Below are 26,967 nucleotides of genomic sequence, written 5' to 3'. Positions count from 1 at the left end.
TGCGGAGTCAAAAGTAATATGACTTCGAATTAGAATATCTTATAATGGTTTATACTAGAAAGCATTTTCATGTATACTTATTTGGTATACTGTTCAGTATAATTACAGATCGAGACTGAATAAACAGACTGTAAACCTCTATATATTTCGTAAACAATGTTTTTGTAACTCTAGGATCATTAGGTGAAACATAGTCTAGAAACTCGAATGCGATATATCGATACACTGAGTCATTAAGCATTTTAATTTTGCACGCAAATAGTTTCGAGCAAATCCTATAAGCAGGATTAAGATAATATAATAGTACGCGAAGTTCGAATGTAATACGAAGCGAGTTGGAAAAGAGAGGATAAGCCCTTTGAATTGAATGATGATCTGATCTATCGAAAGGTTAGAAACAGAAAATTATTGTTTTATATTCATGGATCTGTGAAGATCAAGGTGATTTAAAATTATTATGATAATCTGGATCATATCGACGTTGATAAAGTTGTTCAGAGTATTACCCGACTGTATTAGTTTACAAAAATTCGTGATGAAGTGAAACTTTATGTCTCAAATGTATTCTCTAGTGAGTAGTAAAAAGGAAAGATATTGCGTAGTATCCCGAAGGACTAAGTCCCGCTTTATACATTGCATATAGATCATTGCGATCCGTCGAAAAAAATCAAAACAAGTTGTAAACACGTATTACACGATTAATGCTTTTTCGAAATACGATTGTACTCATATACAAACTATTTGCAAAACTATTTCTATGCTTATGAACGTCCGGAATGTATTAGCGATAGAGGAACCGCGTTCTTGTCAGAAGAATTTGAAAATTTCTTGTAAATAGAATACATTCACCACGTTCTTGTTATACGCGAAACTCCGCGTGTAAATGGTCAAGTGGAGCGTTTCAACGGAGATTTAATCCCGATGCTAGCAAAGAATTCTATAACATCGAATAAATGGAACATTTCGTTGAATATGGTCGAGTTCGCAAATTAAAATACTGTGTGTAGGTCAACTGGTGAAATTCCTAGTATATTGGTATACGTTGGCATAAACCAACACCAAGATTAATGACAAAATACGAGAGTATTTGGATCAAAATATATCTGTTAATAGAAATTCGAATAAAATTTCCGAATTTTTTTTTTTAATTTAAGTAAATCTGCGATGGAGAAGATCAAAGAAAACCAAAATACAAATCAAATATATGATTAAATTATGATCAGAAATGTAAACACGACTTAACAAAAAGCTTCGGATTTAAAGCCTCGAAATTTAAAAGACTTCGCATAGTGAAAACCGTGCTCGAGCATACGTAGTCAACATTCTACTGGTACATCGTCAGCAACATAGAGAGTTTTCAATTGATTCAAAGACCTTTTCAAAGTATCGTCGGTTCTGACCAAATGAAATATTGACTTTTAGATTTTTTCGTGAAAACCGAGATTTAGTTACTAGTCAAGCGAGCGTTGTATCGTATACACGTATATGTACGCAAATATGTGAATATATGTATGTGATTAACGATATTTATTATCTACTATGTTTGCTTGAAATTTAATTTTAATACTTTCATTCGCATTCTGTAGACATTTGTAAAATATTTTACAATATAAAAAAGAAGTGATGATCGAGGACAGTCAAACGATCAAAATGTCTAATTACAGCGAAAATGTAATTGTTTAGGAATCGTCTAAGTAATCATGCGCAATGTAATCTATAATATCACAACGGTGCTTCGATTTTGGTTATATTTAAGGGAGAGTTAATAAAATTAATCGATATTGACGGAGTTCCCAAACAAAGCAAATAGAAGTCATGACCTTTGTATTAAATCTTTCTCGTTTCGATTTTGTCGTCCTTCATATCAACTAATTCTTTTGAAATTTAAAAACTCGGCCCATTCTCATCTACAATAAAATAAATAATAATAAAAACATACTTTAATACTATGTACATTATAATAGTAAAGTCGATAGTAGTGTGTTACTTTTTGCAAACACAGGATCAATGATCATAAGAATATTTTATTTACAATTGTTTTACGTGTTTGCATGAAAAACGTAAAATATTTTATTTCAACATTCTTTTACTTTAGGAAAGTCTAATATGCGTTCAAAGAATAAATATTTGCTAAGACCCCTTTGTTGGCCCTTTCAAGTTCTCGGAAGTAGTTCACATATAGACCTACGGCGACTTCTTCGGAATCGTTTAGAAAACAATACATTTTTGTTACACTGTTTGAAAAATGATGACGTCGATATAAATGACTAATTAATGTATCCTTATTTTCCTTCATATCGATTTCATACAAGTTAATAATTTCGCAGAATCCATAAGAGAATCAATAAGAAGTACAATGAAACCGATAGAAGCAAAAACAAAATAAAAACAAACACGTGTATTACAAACTGATGATACGATTATAAGGTAGAAAAACAAGGATACGATAACGGACGAAAACACAAGAAACACTTCGTATTTATCATCGTATCTCATTAATATTAGGTATACCTATCGGTGTGTGATCCAAATTATCGAGGACTGTTCGCGCGAAAAAGCATCAATGCGAGATGATATATGAAATGCAGTAGTAATAATAGTAATAATATTAACTGAACTACTACTACTTCACCTGCAGAGAAAACCACAAAAATAATAACAAAAAATAATAGGGAATTCAATCTCATAGATAGCGTGGAAACGAACTCACATGTTTTGATTTTTATTATAATAATATAGAATATATTTATAATAAAAATATAAGTATATTTATTAATTATTATTTTTGAAGAATAACCAATAAAATCTTGTTTTTCTTTTTGCAAATGTATATACCCGTTAGTATATTTATCAATTATATGTATCGATTATATTTGTTATTCTTTATATTTTATAAATTTGTCATAATACAAATGTGTACCGATGTTGTGTTTTATCTAATATAGATTGCTACGAGATGTATGAAATTGTAAAAAAAGGATACAAATATGAGAGACTTTGATTTACTACTACTCTAATTCGTAATAATCCAATTATTATATTACGCATGAAAGAAGGATAACCTACACAAACTCATACATCAATATGATGAGCGCATGATGGGAACAGTGTTTCCCTTTCGTGCTTGTAGTTCATACTTTGTCCATACCTATCATTGAAGTCACAAACGTTTAAAATTAAAGGTGATAAACAATCCTAAGATCAAATAGCATTAGAAACCAAAACCACCACATCAGCTTCCCTTAAAAAAAAAAAAATACAAATTTGAAAAAGTGTTAGCTCTCGATTTTTCATTTGGCAACTTTTAAGAAAACGAGCATACCATCTTCCACGTAGATCACGTTTAGCTTAATTACTTTCGTTTTTCGACCTAAACACTATTTAAGATTATAAATTATTTAAGATTAATAAATTGAGTAAAGTTCTTACCATTCGCTTTTTATAGTCTATTTGAAAAATATTTAATATATTCCTGAAGCTACTTTATTCCTCGAGTCTGAGCGTTTGGTCTTACAACTCGAATATCAGATTTAATCTCGCGTTCCTCGTGTCGCATCCTTAAGATTTTTTTTTTCGGGAGCTGCGTAATATTGGTCCTTCGAATTTATATCCTAACATGATACAAATAAATTAGTTAGAGCATCCTAGTGGAAAGACACTATTGGCAAAATAATATAAAATATAAATTATTTATTCTTCGTAATTTTGATTTTTATGGATCTCTTATAAAAAATTCGATAATGAATTTATAAAGAACGGGACAATAAACCTTTTTTCGTGTTTAGAAAACGAAAAGCCTTTCTCAAACAGAGACTAATACCGTCTTTAATCCATTTTTGAATAATACGCGGATAATACATAAGTTACATAATACATCAATTGTGATTATAGTGTACATACATATTTCTGATGAATCTTATATTTCTTGAAAATAAATAAAACGAGGTTCGTTTTCTCCTTTCTTTTCATTTTGTAGTTTTTCGAAACAATATTTCGAATATATTACTTGCGGAGCTCGGAAAGTATGTTGCGTAAATACATAAAGTGATCCTTAATTTCTTTCTCCAGAGAAAAAATATGCTCCATTACAGAGTTATCGCGGGAGAAATGAAGGACTTCAAAGGCCGAGAGACAGGTTGGAGGAATTCAATAAAAAAAATAAAGGACCGTCCCCAACCTCGTCCAGCTTATTCGTCTTTTTTGCAAGAAAAATGTTCTTCGTTATTTCTATCTCGTATACTATAAAGCAGTTAAAATAAGAATTTCAAGGATGACCCGCAAGGACGTCCTTTAGTGTTCGAAAATATTCACGGTATCTTTTTCGTTCGCGATTAAATGCGTGTGTAAGCATTTGTTTAATATAGCTATAATTTTATTGAAAATTCAATGAATTCCGTAGAAGTTTATCGAAAAACGGGAAAGCGTTTAGCGATCGAACGTAAGTAATACCTTGCTAGTTTTCAGGGCTTACATAGAACGTGGAACCGCTTAACTTTTTATCGAACAAGGGATAAACTATCGAAAGAGAAAGAGAGAGAGAGAGAGAGAAGAAAAACTAAAAGAAAAGAAAGAAGAAAGGAGGAAGGAAGTATGAGAGAAATAAAGAAAAAGAAAAATACTGTCCAGCTCGAATGGACCAACGATACATGGCGAATTCCGAGGAAGGCATACGAGGCAAAAGAAGAAAGGAAAGAACGTTGGATAGAAATGGAAGAAAGAGGGTTAGGAGTAAGAAAGACGTAGCATGGGGATTTGGAGATCCGTCTTTGAAGAAAATACAACGGATCCAACTCGGCAGCTAGCCGGTCAGGTAGTCAACTTCGCAAGACCCACCTCCGTTGCCACCATCGATTCTCTCTTATTCCTTTTCTTCCTTCCCAAGGAGAATTGAATCCTTAGTCTTCCTAGTACGCTCTATATTTCTACCGCTAACCTTTCTATCTATTTTGTTTTTCTTCCTTTCTACTTCCTTCCCTCAACCTTCCCCTTAGTTCTTTATTCGTACGTCGCTCTTGTTTCGAGTTCTACGCGAGATTTATTAGAATCAAAATCATTCTCTTTTTTCTTTTTTATCTCAATAAAATTTACTAAATTTTCCATTCTTTCGATTGTAATCTCGAAGAGAACGGGAAAAGGATCGATACGATTTTTCGATGCGCAAACAGGTGAAATAGTGAAACTAAGAAGTTAGTCGAAATTTTAGAGAGATTGGATGCAATAAATTAAACTTTTCAAGCGTTATCTTTTACATAATTCTAATTCTAATTTTATTATAATAATTATGTAATTATAATTCTTTTCTTTTTGGACAGAATTCTCTATTCTTTTAGAATTTGTACTAGAAAAGATAAAACTTATTTACCGGTGGTTGTACTGCTCGAAGGGATACCGGCAGGTTCGTTTGCTCGAGAAGAAACGCTTTGATGCGGTGACGAAGGCAATACCTCGACAAGAAAACCACGAGACTCTTATGTACGTGTATACTTGTATACATCTACTTCTACATATACGTATATACAACAAGCCTGAAGTAGATCGTGGAGAGGTCTTGATAAACGTAACGAACGACTCGGTGTCACAAGCGAGAACATTTTCCTCTAACATAAGTGTAAGACTGCTCGTGTGTAGTTCTTGCTCGTTATTTTACGCTCGGAAAAAGAAGTTAACAAGAACGTAAAAATCTGTTATCTTCGCGAAAAATCTAATGTGTGATGGAAACACATTTTATGTGCTTCAAAATTTTTTTTCATTTCCTACTCGACCGTTAATACTTCGCAATAAATCGATATATCGTACGCTTACTATAAAAAATATGTCTAAACGAAGATACATATATACATGATCGTAGGTAAACGTATGTGTACTCACAAGTGGTCCTGCCGCTTGAACGCCTTCCCGCACATCATGCACACATATTTCCTCTCGTTGCTGTGCGTCAATTTGTGCTTCGTGAGCGCCGATGCGTTGCTGAACACCTTCGAGCATACCTACAACAGAAGCGAGATTGGCACGTCAGTTATGCGTCCCACTACGAGCGAGATATTACATCGCCGTAGTTACCTCTCCCGCATCTCTTTCGCATATTTTACTGAATTTTTAAACACCTTGTAGTTTACGTAATTCTTAAAGATACTTTAATTAAAAGTCCATAAAAATAAAAATCTCTTTCTACTTCGTGATAAGACTTTTTAATGTGATAAATATCAGTACACGATATTTTTCAGACATAATTTTCAATATTTTATGGAATATTAGTGGAAACGTATTTCGATTCAATCTACAAACACTAATATCGTTTTATTATATCGATCGCAGAATTTAAACATTCTTTATTTACATACAAATTTCGAATTCTCGATCATTAGGATTATTTTCTTCGAACGAAGATACATTTTTCACGTCAATCAGCTGTCTTCTCTTCAAATCTCGTTCTCAAATAGAAACGATGATTGGCAGAATCTTATTCTTCGTTCATTCTTTTTTTATCATTGATTACGTTAATATAAAAATATTTATGTACATAGTTATATGATTAAATTCTCGCAATCTCGATTAATCTCGATTAAATGTTCGAGGTAAGGATTTAAACGCAAAATAACGTTTCGAAATCGCCTCCGTAGAAGAATTTTATCGTCGTGTCCTCATCTCGATATATAATTGCTCGGTAGATTTAATTCTAGTTGTATTGGAGGCATTGTTGGCGGTGCCAGAGACGGTATGTCCGTTAAATATGTGGAATTGGGTTTATTACACGTGCCGCGACGCGTACTATTTCAGAAACTATTTCAGGAAGCCAAGGACTCAACGCGAGCGGACGAGCTCTCGTCGCTGCTTCGTTTCGATGTACGAAGCTATCTACATACGCGAAAGAAGAATGCGTTCAAAAAGCCATGCGCGAATGAATGAAAAACGTTCATGACGAACGACATTTTCATCCTTTTCTAGTTTTCTTACTTCATTTTCGTGTTTTTCGTATAACTTTTTATATCTACGAGAGCTGAATGTAAAACGAGATACCAGAAGAAAGAAAAATAAGAGATACAGGAACGATATTTAGCTATTCCCACGAGAACGAAGTATTTCTCTGAAGATGATCACGTTTTTAAGTGGAACTTACGACCTTATCAAGCTTGAAATTTTGAAATATCGTCTCAAGGGTGCGACAACGTTGTGCCCTCATCATCGTCCGCGAGAGATAAAAATTTGAAATCGCTTGTTTCTTTTCAAAAGAGAATACACAATTTGAGCACGAATAAGCGTCGAGAATCATGCAAGGTAGAATTTATAGAAAACTATACGAGAATGAAAGATAAGGTGAATGTCGACGTTAAATCGAAATTCATTTTCGACATATTCGTAACAGCGTTGTCAGTGTCAACACCAACAGGACACATAGAAACAAAGGAAAAAAAAAACCATGCAATCAAGAGATTTTTCTATTATCCGAAAGATTTTTTTCGTTTGCCTACTTCTTCTTTTATAACAATTGTAAATATGTGATTTTATATATATATATACATATATATATATATATATATATATATATATATATATATATATAAGACGAAAGGAAAAAATTAAGTTAAAGTTTCTCTTTTTCCAGACACGAATTCGTCTTATTCGTAAGTGGCAAGGACGGTTCTTTGGCCACTTTAGACCTGGCTCACTCGCCTATAGAAATTTTTATGCTTCGAGTGAAAAGTGTCAACGGCGTAGTAAAACTCCGGACTGACGTAAACCTTAAGTGGACGTAAGTATTTCTTTGAAAAAGCTCGCACGGGTACGAGCTCGATACGATAAAAACTCTTACTAAATCCAATATAAAAGCGTAGTTCTACCTTTTTAACTTGTACGCTTTTATTGCTCTTTTACAGCATGGCGTATATATTTTTGAAGTGAGTCCGCGATCCGCTACGATTTACGGTATCTTCCAGACTTCGTTCACAATAAAGCGAACTCACTAAGAGTGATGCACTATTGCTTTAATCATAATGATTTCAATGCCACGAAGCAACTTTAAGAATCGAAAAAAATTTTTTCTTCTATTGTACACTTTATCCATCGCGAAGATGTTGAAAGGAAGTTAGTCGTTCCTCCAGTTTCTAAGCAGACAATCTAATTTGCTTAACTCCTAAGGAGCTTCAGATGCATGAGTACCACCACACGGGAGTTTCAATTTACGAGGTAAGCGCGCATTGGGAGCTACAGGAGAGAGAGAGAGAGAGAGAGAGAGAGAGAGAGAGAGAGAGATGAGAGAGGGGAGAGGGAGAGAGACAGAGAGAGAGAGAGAAAGAGAGAGTGGATAGAGATTCGGGCAGCTCCCAATCCTGCCGTCCCTCGACCATCATCTCCGTGCCAAAACCCAGATCTTTCGCCCTCAGACGGGCCTTCCTCGAGAGCTAAACAAACATCATTACTCCTGGCCTTTGTACACCCCTCTTCGTGTCTCTTCTCTTCCCTTTCTATCCTCTAGAGTCCAACGTCTGCTTCGAGCTTTGGTCATGCTGCGAGATCTTGCCAAAGTACACCGACCAACACCGGTCCTGAATACGTAATTCGCTGGTGGTAACATTGATACTTCGTTAAAAGGGAGTCGAGAGCGAGAGGAAAAGGATGCTTCTATCAGTGCTGCAGTTATCGCTCCTCCAACTGCATTAAAATGGATACCGACGATTCGATTTTCAAACAGAATTCATTCGATACATGGATTCTTTTTTATTCTGATATTTGAATTATTGAAAGTATTCGTTAAAAGCAAAGTAAAAAGTTACAATTGGTATGATTATAATATTATATGATTATAATATTTGACGTCTTCTTTAATCTGATTGTTGTAAAAAATTAGAAGGTATAATGAAATGTATTTATCGATCATTGGAACATCGTCTATAAAATATCGACCTAGTTTAGTAAATATAACATAAGAAAAGACTTATTTAATAGAATAAACGTGATCAATTAAAATAATGATCATCAACTGCTATGCTAAATATGTCTTCAGAATTGTTAAGCTTGCACTTATGTTTTCTTATTTATTTATTTCATTCATATAATTTTCATCTTTTGATAAAAGTCGGTGAAGAACAAGGACGCGAAACTTTAACGAATCACTGTTCCGAATAATCATTTTAACCGAAAAGAACCAAGAAGAAGGAAATAGTTAATCTACTTTATATGTAGCAAATGATAAAAAATGAGAGTATAGGGAGTACAGAGAACAGGAATGTAATTTGTTGCTTCTGGGTAGTCGAAATCTTTTTAAAAAGTGCATCTTATTAGCAGGCATCATCAGAGAGTAAGAGAGAAGGAGAAAGAGAGAGAGAGAGAGAGAGAGAGAGAGAGAGATAGAGAGAGAAGGAGATGAAAAACTCGTGCATCCGTAAATAATGAGGAAGATTGCGAAAAATGAGAAGCCAGTAGATGGAAAAAAAGGAAAAAGGGCAAAAAAAAAGAAGCAGAAGAAGAAGAAAACGTGTCACTCGCTTACAACGAAGACATAAAAGTACCTAAGCCAGCATCACCGTCATTCTGGCGTTGTCCTCTTAGTCAACGACGAAAGATATTAAAGAGAACGCATGACTAGTTTACGTTGGTTGTGAAAAGAAAATTAATAAAAAGTCGAGAAAATCGCGTCAGTATTCTTGAAATTGAATGAACTACAATTTTCTCATAAAAGTAAACGCAACAAAAAAAATAAAATAAAATAAAAACAGTTGATAAATTTATTTATTCACGATACTGTTTTCTTTTACTATTCATTAGTATCGCGGTAGCATAGGTCAATATTTGTCGAACGTCCAGGTACACTAACTCTAAAAAGAAACTCGAAATGCGTATTTCGAAACACATGTACTTAAGTACTTACGTATAAAATGCTATACTATGCAAGATATAGGTGAGCAATCGCATAGGGCACTTATTTACCTGCTTTTTGATAAAGTCTTTTTTAATAAGGGAGAAAAGATGATTATTTGACACCACTGTACCCCATGAGTTGTACGATTTTTGTTTTTAATCATGGAATGATGGCTATTGAATTTAAATAGTAGGGGAACGGATTAATTGATAATGGGGTTTGTACGCTCTAGATGGGGATTCTATTACTTAAGTTCACTAAGCATTACTACATACTTAAAAACAAAAGCAGCTTATAAAAAGACCATCTCATTGTACCTTACTCAGTATAGAATAGGAATAAATAAAATATAAGTGTTATATCGTGGTTATAAAAAAAAAAAAACTGCATGTTTTCACTTTCATGATATTGCCATTCAAAAGATCAGAATACTAATATAGATTCTTCTTAGCTATGTTTTCTTGTTTCCTTTTTAATGTATAAATATATAGAATCTTTAAAGTTTTGTGATATTCTAGTATTTTATTGTAAACGTGTGCTGTAACAATCAGTAGCGTGTATAAATAATCGCTGAAACCGATTATCGCGATGCAGCTGATCGGCAAAATAAAAAAACGGGAATTCGAGATAAATAAATAATTTAAAGTTTAATTTCTTTAATTAGCATTGAATATCTTTGGCTCTTCATCAATGTATTTATCTTTTCTATTGCCAATCAACAATAAAATCAAAATCAATAAAAAAATATTACAAATGTAAATAACAAGATGAAACTAACTATCCTAAAAAAGAAAAAGAAAGACAAAAACAAAAGCCATGCAGTTTAGAAGTCACAGTGGTGTCAAATAGTGGGAATCGTTTTCTCTCACCTTACCGAAGCAAGCAAGTAGGGTTGCGGGCCGCATGCTCAGGGAACAATTTGGTCTGAAGTCTGGTTAATTAACGGCCAGTGTCAGCGAACCTTGCGAACATTTCACATTCTACATTGCGCACATCTACCAACGCATACGCGTTTCACGTAGAATCAATGTACAAGACGCTCTTCGTGCGGTTGCGCGACAAAATTTCGTGCAAGGGGAACTACGAAGTTAATTGCAGGAAATCTTCGTCGAGCGTTTTCTCGTTTCTTGTCTCTCTTCCTCTCTTTATTCCTTTTTCTTTCTCTCTTTCTCTCTCTCTCTCTCTCTCTCTCTCTCTCTCTCTCTCTCTCTATCTATCTATCTATCTATCTATGTATCTTTCATTACTTCTCTTTGTACGAAAGGAAGCCTCTTTCTTATTTCACCGGTCGATCACGATCAATCAATGGCTACGTTCGTTATCCAGGTTTCGTTTGCTTTGAAGATCTCCTTTCATATTCCATTATTTCTTCAGTTATCCAGATTCGATTTTACGGAAAATTGTTATCATCATTTAACTTGTTTGACATTTAACGAGCTTCGTAATGCTTGCACGAAAGCTGAAACTTAAACTTGGGACAAAAATAAGACGACATAGAGCCAACGGTAATAAACGTACGACATTACGGCTGTATAAATACTACTGGTAAACGAGAAAATCGCACGGATCTATCGTCGGGAGATAATTCAAGCAATTAATTTAATGAAATTGTCGTTGGAACGAGAAAAAAGAAAACAGATAGATAACGATTATTTCATAAGAGAAATTTATATAATAAGTATTCTCTCATAAGTCTGCTTGAATAATTCATTTGCGAATCTTTTCATTTCTTTTCAGATTTTTACAAATATTTTCCATTAGAGAACATAGACGTTCTTGGCGCATCGTATATCAAAAGATTCTCCGTAGATAACGATAATCATGCTCATGCGAGTGACTTCTATACTTGTCTATTCTCTTTTGATCCTGTTCGTATGCGAGCTATAATCGAGCCGTGGATGATGAGCTTAATTTGCCGCTAACTCGATACATCTTGGGGCTTGTCAACAAGTCGGTCAGGCTATCATTTAATTACGTAACAAGGAAACTATGGGGATGGTTCTTCTATCGTCTTGTTCCCTTTTAGCTCGAGATTGTAAAGCTTCGAAAGCGGCCAAAAAGAAGGGAAAAAAGAGAGAGAAAGAGACGAACAAGGATACAAGTAAACAGACAGAGATACGAAGACAAAGCAGAACGTGAGAAGACAGAAAAAAGAAAGGAAGATAATAAGACATCCGATGAGAGGAAGAAGTTGTCAGGATGGGTTGAAAGATAAAAAAAGTAAAGGAAGCGAGGAATAAATAAAGAAAAGGAGGGTTTTAGTCGTTAAATACTAGGATCTACATACGGATAGCATACCGTCCCGAAGGAGGCGGATGGTATTGCGTCGGTGTGTTACGTTACGTTACGAGCTGCCGTGTTCGGTCCCCAGACTGGAGAATCGCTCCAACTGAATATTCAACAGCCTTTCCAGCCCTTACACATTCACCAGGCAAGGCTCGTGCCCTTTGCCTAATGGCTAGTACCGTAGAAAGAGTTGTGCACACGCTAGACGCATAGTACGTACATGCATGTGTGCCAACGACGTCGACGACGCTTTAACGTCGACGTCATTTCACCTTGAAGTGGGTCACGAGCGTGTATCGCAAGCGCGTGCCGTACTGTGCCATGCCATGTCGTGCAATGCGCCTTCTCCTCAACTTTGTCGAATTTAGATATGCAAATATCGTTGGAGATGTTAAGACGAGCGAGAATGTGTGTGTGTGAGAGAGAGAGAGAGAGAAAGAGAAGACTTGTCGAGAGATAAGGCAAGAGATCGTAGAACGTTTTGCCATTTCGAACGAATTTCCATGCGAATCGTATCGAACTAATCGAATCGATTTTACGTTCATCTTCGGGCCAGTCGTCGCCTTGAACTCTCAACCTGTCTGCGCATGACGTTTGTTAAATTCACTTTATATCCTCGAGAAATTATTGGCAATAATATTTTTACGCGTCTATCGTTCGAATTTTGCGCGACTATCGTTTCGTTAATTCATATTGATTCGATCGATATAAATGAGAAAACGTCCCTTTCTTTCTCTTGCTCTCTCTCTCTCTCTCTCTCTCTCTTCCTCTCTCTCTCTCTCTCTCTCTCTTTCTCTCTTTCTCTCTCTCTCTCTTTCTCTTTCTCTGTTCTTTATTACGTATCAAAACGTCAACCGAAGCAATACTCGCTAAAAGAAAACGAGCGTGCACGAAATTTCATCGTCCTGCACAGCATGCCAAGCGCATAGCTTTCTCGCGGTCGTTTTTGGAAACGAATGCGCCGTTGCAAATCGAAAGTGGGTCAGCATCGTTAGTGCTCGATGCTACTATTTCGATTCGTTTGACCGCTTCATGGAAGGAGAGAGAGAGAAAGAGAGAGAGAGAGAGAGAGAGAGAGAGAGAGAGAGAGAGAAAGAGAGAGGAGAGGGTTAACATAAATTTGCGGCGACGTAATACGACTTAACTCGCGTGTTACGTTTTGATGTAATGTGTGGCAAATCGATTGACTCGATCAAATTCGATTATCTTGAATATTCGATCGTCCTATCGTTGATTCCTATTTACTATATAATCAGAAAAGGGAGAGAGTCGTGACAATAAACGAAATGACGTTTGACTATATCATTTGTAGGAAAAAATGCAAATGATTCTTACTTGACATTGCTGTGGTCCCTGCCTGACTGGCGAAGAAGCCTTCGACCTTGGTCTCTTCACTCCTCGCTTTCCCAGATCACCAGTGCCCGTTTTCGACTCCTCGCTGCTACCTAAAATCACGGAGAAGATCCTTAGACAAATGTTCCTGAAAAGGTCGAGATATATCGAGCGACTGAATCGAATCACATGAGATAAATCGAACAGGTTCTCGCATTGCTTCGTTCTTACGTCTCGAAAAACTCGTCTTCCTCGACGAGAACTCGACTATCCCTGAGTATCTCCTCAGTTATTTCTCTCTCTTTCTTTCTCTACTATCATTCGAGATTCGGCGATAGATCCACTGATGGATCCAGCCTCGCTACGCTATCGCGTCGTTTTCTTTGCGTCACACGAAACGAAGCGGCCGATCTTCTTTCGATCCTTTCGACTTATGGAAGATTGATCGTCGTGGCACGCGTTTTTTGCACTTTTCTCGAGGATATACTTAATGACCGATTGGCCAGTCGTCCACATCGATCAGAAAGCTCTCGACCCGTCTCTCGTCTCTCTTTCTTAATCTACCAGGAAATCTCCGGAGGATCCTTCGTTACGGTATCTTTTCCGATTACGTTTACGTTCGCAGCCGCGAGAAATATTAAAAAGTACACGATCGTATATCGTATCGATTGGCCGAAAATGCCGAGCGATCATAAATCACAGAACACGTCGATAAATCACATTTATTGTGCGTCGAAACCCGCCTCCTATCGTAAATCATTACGCGTTATTTTATTGGCCAGCCGATGGAAAAGCGTCTTGATCATTTTTATTCGCTGCCGGTTTGTGGCATCGCATTTTAAACTTTTCGAATAATATCGCCCGAAGTAATAGCTTAAAATTCTGGTAAATCTTTCTTTTTTCCTTTCACGAAGAATAATGATCGATCCATCATATGACTGTGTAAGTACAGCAGAAAGCCGCACGGCCGGAAATCGTATTCCCGTCAAACTCGTTTACGCTTGAAAAACCGTCTTCATGCTTGACGCGTTACTCTCGATGAGAAGAGAGGAGGAACGCTGTTCGCCAGTTCGTTTCGCGAAATCGTTTCTAGCACGAGTAACACCTGCGACCATCCTTCTTTCCACCTCGCTCTCCACCCACGAACCATCATCCTCTCCATCCTTAGTTTCCTGCCATGGCTAATTAATTATTGTAAGCTACGTAAGCCGTTGCTGCCGCTTTTGCCACTTCTCTCGTACAAAGAACAGGATCTTTTCGATCTTTCGAGAAGGATGCGTTTCCTTCTCCATCTTCTTTTTTAACCATCAATCTTCGCGCCAGGACGAATCGTCTCGTTTTCGTAACTGACAGGGTAGGTATTTCTGAAATCGTATTATTCGTAGTCGTCAATATTTTCGTATACGAAGTAAGGGCCGAAAGATAACTTTTCAGAAGCTACAAACCGGTCGAATAAGTTTTATCCAAAAAAAAAAAAAAAAGAGAGACAGAAAAAAGTAAAAGGAAAGAGAAAAAAAGGATTCTCTTTCGTTCGAAGAAAATCGACGTTCCGAAACTGTCTCGAGTAACGAAACTTTCGAAAGCGTTCTAGCCGTCGAAAGTTCTTTCAATCGATTCGGAAGCACACGACGCAGCAACGACGACGAGTAAACAAGTCGCCTTTCATCATCTTCGACAAAACTCGGCCTTATTTACCGAAAGTCTGTGTATATATACGGCGGTAGCAGAAATATCGATGCCACATAGAAAATACGTTTTAACGTCGAACGTTTAATAATTGTATCGACGACGAGTAACGTTTCGACGAGAACGATTCTTCTGACGTAAGGTGAAGCTGCTGTTTGTCCCGATTCTTCCATTAATAGATACCTCTTTTCGCGGAAGCAACGTCCCCGCGGCAATTTGATAAATCAACGTGCCTGCGTTTGATGCTCGCCGTTTACCAATTTAAAATCTGATAAACGAAATCCACATTAAAAATGAATGACTCGTTCGAAGTGGATTGAGTTATAAAATAATTCTAAAGCGCCTTCTTTTCGATAGTAGATATGCAACCTTCCTAAGATTATACAAATATTAGAAATATTCTTTGTTCAAATCGAATATTATCTATTTTGAGAATCAAATGATCTATATACTATGTACAAATATATAGTTTAGATTGGATTCGAGTTACAATTCCAAGACACTTATTGAGAATCATAATCTAGGAACTATCTAGCAAGAAAGATAGCTTAACATCCCGAGAAAAAAGAGCTCAAACTGAATCTATAGAGGCACAGCTGGTAATCGGCGTATTAGAAGAGGTCGCAAGCTTCGTAGGATCGAATACATTCCGGAGCAGTGTCGTGGATAGGATGCGTTAGCATGGCTTTCGGGAGATACATTTGTAATTCCATTTAGCACGTAAGTGGATGGCGCAACGTGCAGACGGCATGCTTAATAAAGTATAGGTACTTAACCAAGTTGAGGTTGTCATGTGACCTCGTCGCGATTGCATTCACGTTTCGTATCCTCTTCTTCGTCCCTTTCCCATCAATTAAACTTTTAAGTCTTTTCTCTATTTTTCTCTTATTCTCAATCTCTATCTCACTCTTCTTTTGATTCTAAATGTATATAATTTCTAATATAGTTTTTAAAATATATATATTTATATATATATATATTATTTTTGAATGAGAATATAAATGAAAATGAAACGTGGATATAAATGTTTCTACGCGACTACTCGCGATTGGCTATCATTAATGAGTTCCTAGATACCTACGATCGATCAGACTTCAAAGTTCATTGACATCTGTGAGAAGCGGCAACTCGAAGGATTCCTCTTTCTATGGAGTTTCTAGAGAAAAACCAATAGAATGATATCTACTTTCTTGTGATCTTGTGATCTAAAATGACGTAAAAAGAAAGACAGAAAGAGAGGCAGACAGACAGACAGACAGACAGACAGACAGACAGACAGACAGTCTTAATTATCCGGTTCTTCTAGGAATCTTTCAAAAGAGTCTCAACGACTATTTTTCACCAGCTCGAACGTATTCAATCGCAGATGACAAAGATGTTGGAAACGCAAAAATGCATGGTCTGTCGCATGACAAAAATAAATAGCGTAGGAAAATAATTACCACCGATGGCACGTCGTTCTTTTCGAACGCAAGTGTGTACGACGAATTTTTTACAGTGGTAGAACGAGAGCTCCGATCGATCGATTTACATAAAAGACTGTTTCGAATATTTTTGTCCGGCTACTAGTCTCACTACTGCAAGAGAGAAAGAGTTGATATTATATACGGACGATACTATAATTGACACAACGAAAACGCGTAGATCCTTAGAAATATAAAGCTACGCGACGATAAGGCTTGAAACAAAGGTGGAGATATTCGTAGAGAATAGGTAATTTTAGTCGATAATTGCCAGCCGCTGATAATACCTTGATTGGTAACGGAAATTAGAGGATGAATCTAATTATCTGGTATTATCGTTAAATTTGATCACTGATGGACAATTGTCTTCTGCATTGGCTATGCCAATGCGGCCGACCCAGAAGCCAAAATCGATCGCCGATGCAGAAGGTTCGTTCCTCTCGCTCTATCTCTCTGTGTGTATATGCATCCGTGCGAGAATTCATTCCCATTTTTACATGAACGCTCTAGTTGACTATTTCTCGACGAAAGAATCGACAAATTTCATTAATTATATACCTACCTACCGTGCGCGCTGCTTTAAAATGCAATTGCGAAGCGCCGAGCGCTTTATTTGAAAAGCGTTCTCGTTGTTGCCCAGTGAAGAGGGAGGAGAGACGGAAAATGGAACTCGCTAATGAATAATTGTATTTTGCGGTACGGTCATTTTCCTCACTCTTGCAATATTAACAACTTTTTATGGGATTACACCGGAGACCCGCAATTTCGTTCCGTGGCAACAGCGGGAGGAATTTTAATAACCACCGTATCAAGGCGATGCTTTTTTTTCAAGCGCGAATGCGAATTCTAGTGTTAACGGAAGAACACGCGCGCGAACGTTTTCCGCGATTCCCGCCGAATAAACAGAGACCGATTAAATTTTCCCTCGACTTTTCCGCTTCCCTAGCTTTTTTTCGAACGAAACTTTATACCGACAATGTTCTTTTCTCTTTCTCTCTCTCTCTCTCTCTCTCTCTGTGTCCCTCTCTCTCTCTCTCTTTCTCTCTATCTTTCTGTCTTTTTTGCTCCTTTTTTATAGTTTCTCCTTTTCTTCTTTTTCTCGTTCCTCTTCTTTTTACTTTCGTCCACTCGCGGGAGATCACGAATCATTTTATTTTCGGTACTTTTCTACCGGTTTGTGAGCTTAACCGCTAAGGACTACCAGTGTTCCGGCCAAATCGAGTTTCCCGTCACGGTATACCGAGCAGAAGTTAAAAATTCAAAGCTTCCGCTCTCTCTCTTTTCCTCTTTCCCTCTCTCTCTCTCCCTCTCCCTCTTTCTCTCACTCTCTCTCTCTCTCTCTCTCTCTCTCTCTCTCTCTCGCTCTCATTCTCTCCCCAGGCAGTAGTAGAGGCGGAGCTACTAGAGGAGCTTTATGCGTGAATGTGGTCTTTACTTTGTTGAAGAGAGACCGTAAAAGGGCCTTGCAGTTTAATCTAAACGACCGAGTAATGAAAATGATACGTAAACAAGGAAGGAGGAGAAGAAGGAGAGTATAGGGGGAGAGGAAAAAGACGTAGGATTCGCAGGCTCTTCATCCAAGTGTATTCCGGGGAGAAAAATATTTCTTTTCCAGAGGAGATAATCTATTTTAACAATTTTCAATCATAAAATAGTATATACGTTGAAATTTAGTTCCATGTTTTATATAATCGCAAAGATACTGAGCCTCACGATCTAAATGACTCAATCGAATATCTCAAAAACTAATTAAATTATGGCAAAACGTTTCGGAGCAAAAGTTACATAGCGTCGAGAATATGTTAACACGAAAATTAATCTTTTGTTTCAAAACAAAATTATAGTCGAAATGTAAACTAATTTAATAATATGTATATAAATTGACAAATTCCTTATCGCCAGCTCACATAAGTTATAATCATGCAAATTGTAAAATCTGAACACTCTGTAGCAATTAAAACATATATTCAATTTCTGCCATTTTATTCGTGTCGACGAACTAAATAATACTACGTGAGTACTTAAATCTGTGTAATAAGCAATGAAGTAGCAAATATATGAAAATAAGGGAGGTATCTATTCGCATTTACTTTTGTAGATCAAAGTAGAATTTTCCTTTGGAATAGTATGATGAAACATGTCTCGAATCGTTTCTGCTTCCATACGATCTGACACTCGAACGTGCTTGAGATCACACACGTAGAAACTTGTTCTCCGTGTGTGCGTAAGAACGTCACATACACGAAACGCGCGTGCCTGACGATGACAAACATCGTAGGTTCCGTTCGATTCCAACGACTATTTTGCTTGAAGACGCAACCTCACGCTGGAATAAAAGCTCGTATCGTGTAAACACAAGTTGTGTGCGTTGACAAACTCGTGTTAGTACATAAGTACTATATAGTATATGTATACAATATATAGTATATATATATATATATATATATATATATATATATATATATATGTGCATATGCGTGCAAAGCTTCGAACGTTCCGACACCAATTTTATGGCATCGGCTGAGCGAGGAAAATCGTATTGGACAGGATAGTAAACTAGGCCCTTACGAGAAAGGCAACCCTTTCTCAGATTTTACGAAGATGATATCGTCTCTGAAAAGTGTCGTTGCGGAAATGAACGTTGTTAAACCTTTAGAGTGTCATCGTAGTGTAAACGAAATGATTCCATGACCTCAATCGTAATCTCGCTTTGAATCGATATCTCGGTTGGTTTAACCAGAAATTTCTCATACTTTTTTGTTCCTTTTTTCTCTATTTCTCGCACACGCTCGACCGAATTCACGGTGATTCTACGAAAACAGAAGTTCTGGTACATGGTCCGTAGAATTCGTCGAGCATACTCGTTTAAACTTCCTTTTTTTATAGAATTCTTCTTTCCAACTCTTTGCCTTAACTCTTTTTTTTTCAAAAAAGTAACAAGGGCCGAGATTCGAGTAGAAATATCCGCTCTCTCGCCTCTACTCTAAAGTTAAATCTTATGGCTCGTGTCGAGTACCATCGTCTGTTTTATGGGAAGAGTAGGTGCTCTCGAAAACGTTACTTTAACCGAACGTACGGTAGGAAATCTAGGTAATTCTGTTAAAATCGGAACGGATATTTCTTTCTTTTTTGTTTATTCATCGAAAAAAAAAACTATAATATATTTAATCGCTCGCGAAAGAAAAATTTCATGTTTTCGTAACACTTCAATAGGAAACGACGTGCAAATGCATCCGGGGATATACGACGAATGAAACTTTTGAACCTGGTAATTGCCGATAGTAGTTTCGTCTCGCAATATCGTCTACGAGACGTCACGGAATTCTCTACGAGAGTGAGACAATACAGAGACGAGAAATTGTTTCCTCTTTTGAGTTTGCGGCTAAGTTCGGAGTCGTTCTACAGCGTCGGATCGATCGTCAATGTTCTGTACCCAGAATTGTGAACGGAGAAATTAAATATTTTAAACCGATGAACAACTTTTTACGATATTATTTGTTTTCCCTTTGCTTCAGGTCGCCGATTTATTTATCCAATAACGTTTGAATATAACTTTGACTGTAAAAAATGAGATCCTTTTAATACACATACTTCTAATAAATATCATAGAATATCAGCATCAACAAAGATATAAAATTTTTAAAGCAACGGATATACTTATAGCATAATTAACTCGAAGAAGGTATGTTTTAAGAAACTTTAACTTGTTTATGAAAGAACTCTAAGAAAGAAAAACTCTAACGTTATAAGGATTTGTTCGAGATTGTTAAAAAAAAAGTTCTACGTTCACCTATCCGTACCTATTGATAAAGGATGGTAGAAAAAGCATCCGAGTTAGTAACTTTCCATTCGCGACTGGTAATGGACACGAAAGTCCGGGTATCGGGTTGGCAAAACCCAAGCGATGATCGAGGGCAGGCCAAGCAGAGATAGTTCTGCTTTTTATCGAAGCTCTTCGGGGCATATTACACCGGCAAGAGAGATCGTTAGTACCGTGGCCGCTTGAAATACAGCCGGTTTGCGCTACCAGAAAGCGAGCTTTACACAAACGTCCGTACGATATGCGAATATATCCATGTAGACGAAGGCGCGAGATGCATGTAACGCTTTAAGCTATATACAGACATATGTATCAGGTAAGAGTACACTTCTGCTCTTACAGCATATGCGCATACATATGTAAGTACGTACGTTCATATGAATATATATATATATATATATATATATATATATATGTATGTACATATGTACATATGTATGTATGTATGTATGTATGTATGTATGTATGTATGTATGTCGAGGGAATATAGATATTCGATAGAACGTTCTTGTAAAATATTTGAAAAACTTCTTATCACTGTAAACAAAAAAATTCTTTACGTGATACGAATACTGATATACATATATAGTTTTTCGTTCATACATATTTCTGCAACATAGTTGTATATCATATAAATATCATATAGAAACCGTTTGCAGACCGAGGCAATTTTGTCGATTGCTCGAGAAATATAAGATATGTTAAAAAAGGATGACAGTAAAGTCGATGATAGGAAATGAATGATAAAGAATACGGAAAAGTAAAAGAATAAATATGAATAAAGGATATTCTGATCGGTGTAAAACTTTTTTCTTTTGTTCATAAAACGATGGTAACTTTGTAGTCATCACATTTTTCTAATATTTCAAATACGTCATGATTTAATCAAGCGGAGTTGTTCGATATGTCACATTCGATGTTCCTCGTTTAAAAACGCGAACACAATTACGTGTGTTGGCTCACGGATATCGTGGAGAGATAATGGTCGAGAAAGAAAGGAAACCTAGAAGCAAAAGAGAAGGGCAAAAAGACAGAGAACGAGAGAGCAAGAGCGAGAGAGATCGTTGCCAGCGATCAGCGTGTCCGAATAATTGACGTTTTTTCACTGTTATCAGCACAATCGATGGATATCCTATCAAAAGGGACTATAGTATTTCCTCTTTATTCATACATTTACCATGTTCATTTTTAATAGACTACCTCTTTCTGCGAACTGTCGAGCACGTTAATCAAAACCTTTTCCTCTAATGATGTTAATTATAATAAAGGATTCTACTTTCAGATCTGGAATAACGTGGAAAGAAACGAAAGAGGAAACGTGATATTGTCATGACACGAGGATAAAACGTTGGATATATATGTGTGTGTGTGTATTTATGTATATATGTATATTATAGCATAGAGAGAAAAAAAGAAAAAACAAAAGTATAAACTACGTTGTTTCGAGTTCTTCAGGGCGAACAGTTTTTACAAGAACGATGGAAATAGTAATTACCATTTGTAGAAAACGGGGAAAATCGATGAGGTTTTCGATTTCGCGGCTTCGATTAAAGTCAACAAAATCTACGACCGTGGAGTCTGCGAGAGAGGGGTGGAGGAGACTCGCAGAGCTCGGGTCAATATTTGAGGCAAAATTGAAAAGGGATAATTAGCAAACCCGAACGCGTTCCATCCTATAGTTCGTGATTCGGATGTGTCATGTTCTACGAGCTATTCTACGTATCGCTAAATGTACACGTACATCGTGTCGCGTTGTTGGTAAAAAAATTTATAACGGTTTGATGAATTCTGTAAAGCGTTTTTTCAATTGTAAGGTTCGAGAATAACCTTTGTATCGTTTCATTTCATGAGGAACAATTGTTGCAAATTAAAAATGATTACCGTTAAAGAAAGGACAAAAAAAGGAAAAAGTAAGGAAACAAAGTACATCGGTTTACTTAATTACTGCGCAAATTTCAGCTCAGAATGAGAAGAAAAGAAAAAGAGAAAAAAGAAGATGATATTATAAGCTTTTTTCTCTTTTTCTTTACGTCGAATTAGAACTTTCGTATACGATTTATGCGACTATATCTTCCTACTGCAAAGCGAGAAAAAGAAAGAAGAAACATTTTACGAAACGCATTCGCGAAGATCTTTTATAAAATACAATAACAATTCTCCCGGCGTAACCATGGCGATCGTAAAACAACCACGACACTATAATGTCCGATAGTCTTTCCGCTAAATATTTTTCAGTGGTTTAAAGAGATTCCAATGTTGTTTTATTTCCGTGCTACTGTTAATGTCGCTGTAAGAAAAAAGAAAATAAATAACAAAGACAAGGATGCAAAAACGAAAAAAATAACGATGGCGACTAGCTCGCCGCAAGTATTTTTAGTAGAATATTAAAAATATAGAAAAGAGTGGTGAGAGTGTATTCGTGAGATGCCACATGGGATATAATAGTAGTTACGTATTTACGAGACTACCATATTTCATATTATTAGTCGGTGCCAATAAATATCGCTAGACAACTATGCGGCTCTAATTTTCACCTTTCAATTTTACCTTTACTTTTTTCTTTTCTTTCCCATCTCCATTATATTCTCCTCCACACTTTATCGTTATAACAATATGTATCCCGAGAAGATTCAAGTCTAATAGACGCGAGTAACCCGAAACGATTCGTATAATGAGTCGTATAGAAAACGCGTATTCACGTCTGCTTTTCGTAGAAACCTTAAGGACCGTCAGGAAGATGCTTATAAGAGTGCGTAGGTATACGTATATAGAAGAGAATACAACGAGAGAGCAGATAGAACGCCAGCAACGGAGGCGAATTTCTCGATAACCCAAGTTATTAACTCATAAAGGGCGAGTTAAGGTAGGGTAGGGGCTGAAGCATCCCCCGCTATTATCGCGAATTTACATGCTCCGGGAGTAGGGTCGAACGAGATGAAGGCAGACCTGGGTTACACTTCTTCTTTCCTTTCCAGAGGCTGACTACCTCGTCGCTCTCGCATCTTCCTGTTTCCTCCTCGGTCTCATCGGGCAATAAAAGCTGCCGCTATAACGCATAATGGTTTAATTAAGAAGTTCCCGCTTCTAAGTTACCGGAATATCGTCAGTAACGATATTCTCTTCTTGGAGAATCGATCGGTACGAGTTCATTGCAATGAAAATATCGTCTGTATAGTTGTAATCGTTGAATTGATCGAACGATCTCTCTGGGGAGAGAGAGAGAGAGAGAGAGAGAGAGAGAGAGAGAGAGAGAGAGAAAGAAAAAGCGAGAGATAAGAGTTTTTTTTTCTTTTATCAAAGTATTAAAGTATATGCCCAAATATACACTAATTATACGTAATCTGTATTATAAATTCGAGATTTAACATTAAATTAATCGGCACGTTTCTTTATCTCACGCGAGTTTTCCTTTGGCAGATAACGAAAAGAAAACGAAACGTAGACAAAAAGGAAAAAGAGAAGACAAGAGAGAGAGAGAGAGGGAGGGAGGAGAGAGAGATAGAGAGAGGAAGGAGCACGGATGGGAAGGGTAAGAGTCCTTACGAGTCCGCAGAGATGTGAAATGGGTTTAATTAATCTCTGCCTAATTGTGTCAGACGCGCTCGTGGAGGCGGTGCCGACTGAGGACTGAGATTTCCAGCTATGTATTAATTTATGCCACCAAGTTATGCGATCTTTGCGGCAGACTCATTTTTATTGTTTCTTCTTTCTTTCCGTAATTTCTATTCGAAAATGAAAGTTAGGGAAGTACACAGAGAAAGAGAAAAATCGAGTCAACCGTGATAATGAGTCTACCTATTAATTTTCAAGGTTTGAAAAATCGACAATCGAAAATAGTCATCGTCACTTTTCTCTCATCGGACCTGAACATATATATATATATATACATATATACATATATATATATGTATGTATGTATGTATGTATGTATATGTTGTGTGAGTAAGCGACGATCGAGCGACGCTCGTCTTGGTATGAGTAAACTTCGGCTCTTATCGTGAACGTGTGTGCTTTCAAGAGATAGCACGGACTACGTCAAAGGGAATAAGCGATCGATACTCTCGATGGCCCTTTTGTCGGGGGATTAGCTCTCACGGATTCTACCTACGGCACGGCTCATAGTTAGTGAGAGAGAGAGATAGAGATAGAGAGAGAGAAAGAGAGAGAGAGAAGAAGAGGGAGAGAGAGAGAGAGAGAGAGAAAGAGAGAGAGGTGGGAAGACAAGATGAGAGTGCCCTCCGAGAAATTCTCGTCCAACCAAACATAATCGACGTGATCGCGCATGGACTCGATGGTCTTTCACGGAACGATTAGCACTTGAAAATCAACGGTGCTACGATGCACACGGTCAAGCTATAATCTTTTCCTTGCTCCTTTTACTATCGATTTCTGTATCAGAAATATATTTTCTGTATGAATGTATACACGTGCGTGTGTGTAAAAGAAAAAGAGAATTTCATTGATATTGGATTAGAGAAAGAAATAACGTCGGAGATGAAAAGAGAAGAAACTAAAGTCGTAATGTGGAGAAATCCTAAAAATAGAAAGAACAGCAGGAGCTTGCCAGCTATTGACCATGAAGAAGAGATTCGTTCGGCCGTACTCGCAAGAACACGTCGTCTCCGCGTTCTTGTGTTCTCTTCTTCTTTCCTTCTTTCTCTTTGGTTTTCATTTTATAGATGGATTACCGGAGGTTTACGTTCGTCGAAGCGAACAAGATAGAGTTTTTACGTTCGAGTTTACCTCCCATGTATCCACTTCAAACAAATCGATTTTCTTCCCTGATATCGAAGATTCCAAGTCTTTTCTTTTCCGACGGTCGTAATTCATACGACCATATGTTTTTCGTAGGTTCGTAAGAGATAATTTATGAATTTAATGAAACGATTTTAAGAAGATGATTCAAAAAACGTAAATAAAATGATATTATGAAATAGAAATTTATCTCCTGTTGAATGTACGAAGCTTGGTAATAAGACTCATGACTCGTAGACTCGACTCACTCTTCGCGTTCTCTTTCTTTCTTTCTTTCTTTCTTTCTTTCTTTTTTTCTCTCGTCCCTCGTACTCGACTGTTACTATCCTTCGCATAGAAACTACTTCGACGCAACTACTCTACTTTATTACCGCGCTCTACTTCACTTCCGTGTTCACGACTTCACAGTGTGTTCCTTCGGCATTTCTATCCTCGAAACTTGGGAGAAACTTATCCCCGCACTCCTTCTCTTTCCCTCCCTCTTTACCTCAGTCTTCCCGAAGATTCTAAACTAATGTCTGATTTATCATCGTACTCTCCCAACAAGAAAACCCCTCGATAAGAAGAGTCTAATGAATGTTCTATCTCGTAGAGTAAATGTTACGGGCACTCATTTGAAAGTGTCTCGGTCGTCTAGATGTAAATGGTAAGAGAAGGATGGGGAGGATGGTTATTACGACCAAAAAAAAAAAAAAAAATAAAGAAAAAAGAAAAAAAGAAGCAAGGTTACATAAACCGACGGCTCGTCGTATATATCTACATATTATTCTAGTCATATAAAAAATCGAAAGAAAGAAAATGTAAAACGAGAAGAAAGAAAGATACGGTGGATCTATTGCGAAGGACAATTTGCAAGGTTAGCGAGTGAACGAGTCGGCCGATGTCTCGAGGCTTTCGATATTCGTCGGTCTTACTTCGGAATAGTTTTTCGTCCTCGTATCCTATTCCACGATGGAAAGATCAGGAGTATGTGTAGATACAGGCGGAGATAGTCGTAGATAGAGAGAAGCGTATAGAGGAGGAGGTCGGAACACAGTTCCGTTGGAGGCACCTCTGCACTTGGCGTGAAAGGCTGTTAGCATAGGAATGGTTCACCCTCAAGTGGAGTGGTCTATTGTCGGGTCAGCCGTTCGTAGAAGTGCCATCGGCCTCGAAGTGTCGTATATACTTCGAGAAAGAACACTGAGTGCGCTATCGAGAGACCGGTACAACAATGGATGAGTGCAGTCCCGAGCGTCTGCTGCCTTCTTGTTACCGCCGTTTCCATTGTTCCACTGACCCTTACCCTCACTGTTTCCACTTCGACTTTACGCTCAGAATCAGTCGGCATGGTACGCGTAACATCGTCTTCCTTCTCGTACTCTTCCTCGTTCTCTTCTCTTCGTTTGTCTTTGTCGAGCCAAATGCTTTTCCTTTCGCGGCATTTCCTCTTCGAATCCGTCGCGTGCCTTGAATTATCGCTCGATTACACGGATTCCTACGGACGAACGATAGCTATGTGTTTCTTCGAAAAGGAAGAAGATCGTTCTTTTAAGACAGCCAAGAAGAAGGAGCCAACCACGGAATTATTCTCGTTAATCTTTTCTCCTAAATTGAATACGATCGATATACAATAGATTGCTCCGCTTCCTCGTTTCTTTTCTTTCTTATTCTCTTTCCTTCCGGCTTTCTTTCCTTCGCGATTTAACTCCTGTCGTAAATGCGCCAAATAAAACAATAAAATTATGGAACAGAGCCAAGCGAAACCGCACGGAACGTTTTCTTCGTAT

The 26,967-nt window shown here is 37.2% G+C and overlaps 1 protein-coding gene across 14 annotated transcripts in view; it reads right to left on the bottom strand.

Annotated features, from left to right (window-relative positions):
• The window catches only part of LOC127062484 (uncharacterized), a 313,355-nt gene that overhangs the window by 82,427 nt on the left and 203,961 nt on the right, over positions 1-26,967 (bottom strand). For 11 of the 14 annotated variants that reach the window (XM_050990814.1, XM_050990795.1, XM_050990784.1 and 8 more), the window contains 2 exons: positions 13,478-13,587; positions 5,869-5,987 (listed from right to left, as the gene is read on the bottom strand). In XM_050990814.1, the coding sequence (XP_050846771.1) occupies positions 5,869-5,987; positions 13,478-13,587 (229 nt within the window). The remainder of the gene's footprint in view (positions 1-5,868; positions 5,988-13,477; positions 13,588-26,967) is intronic. The other 3 variants (XM_050990890.1, XM_050990900.1, XM_050990910.1) reach the window with 1 other exon arrangement.

This window comes from Vespula vulgaris, chromosome 1 (assembly GCF_905475345.1).
Source record: "Vespula vulgaris chromosome 1, iyVesVulg1.1, whole genome shotgun sequence".
In the NCBI taxonomy this organism is placed as follows: domain Eukaryota; kingdom Metazoa; phylum Arthropoda; class Insecta; order Hymenoptera; family Vespidae; genus Vespula; species Vespula vulgaris.
This window is presented reverse-complemented; position numbering and strand designations above follow the sequence as displayed.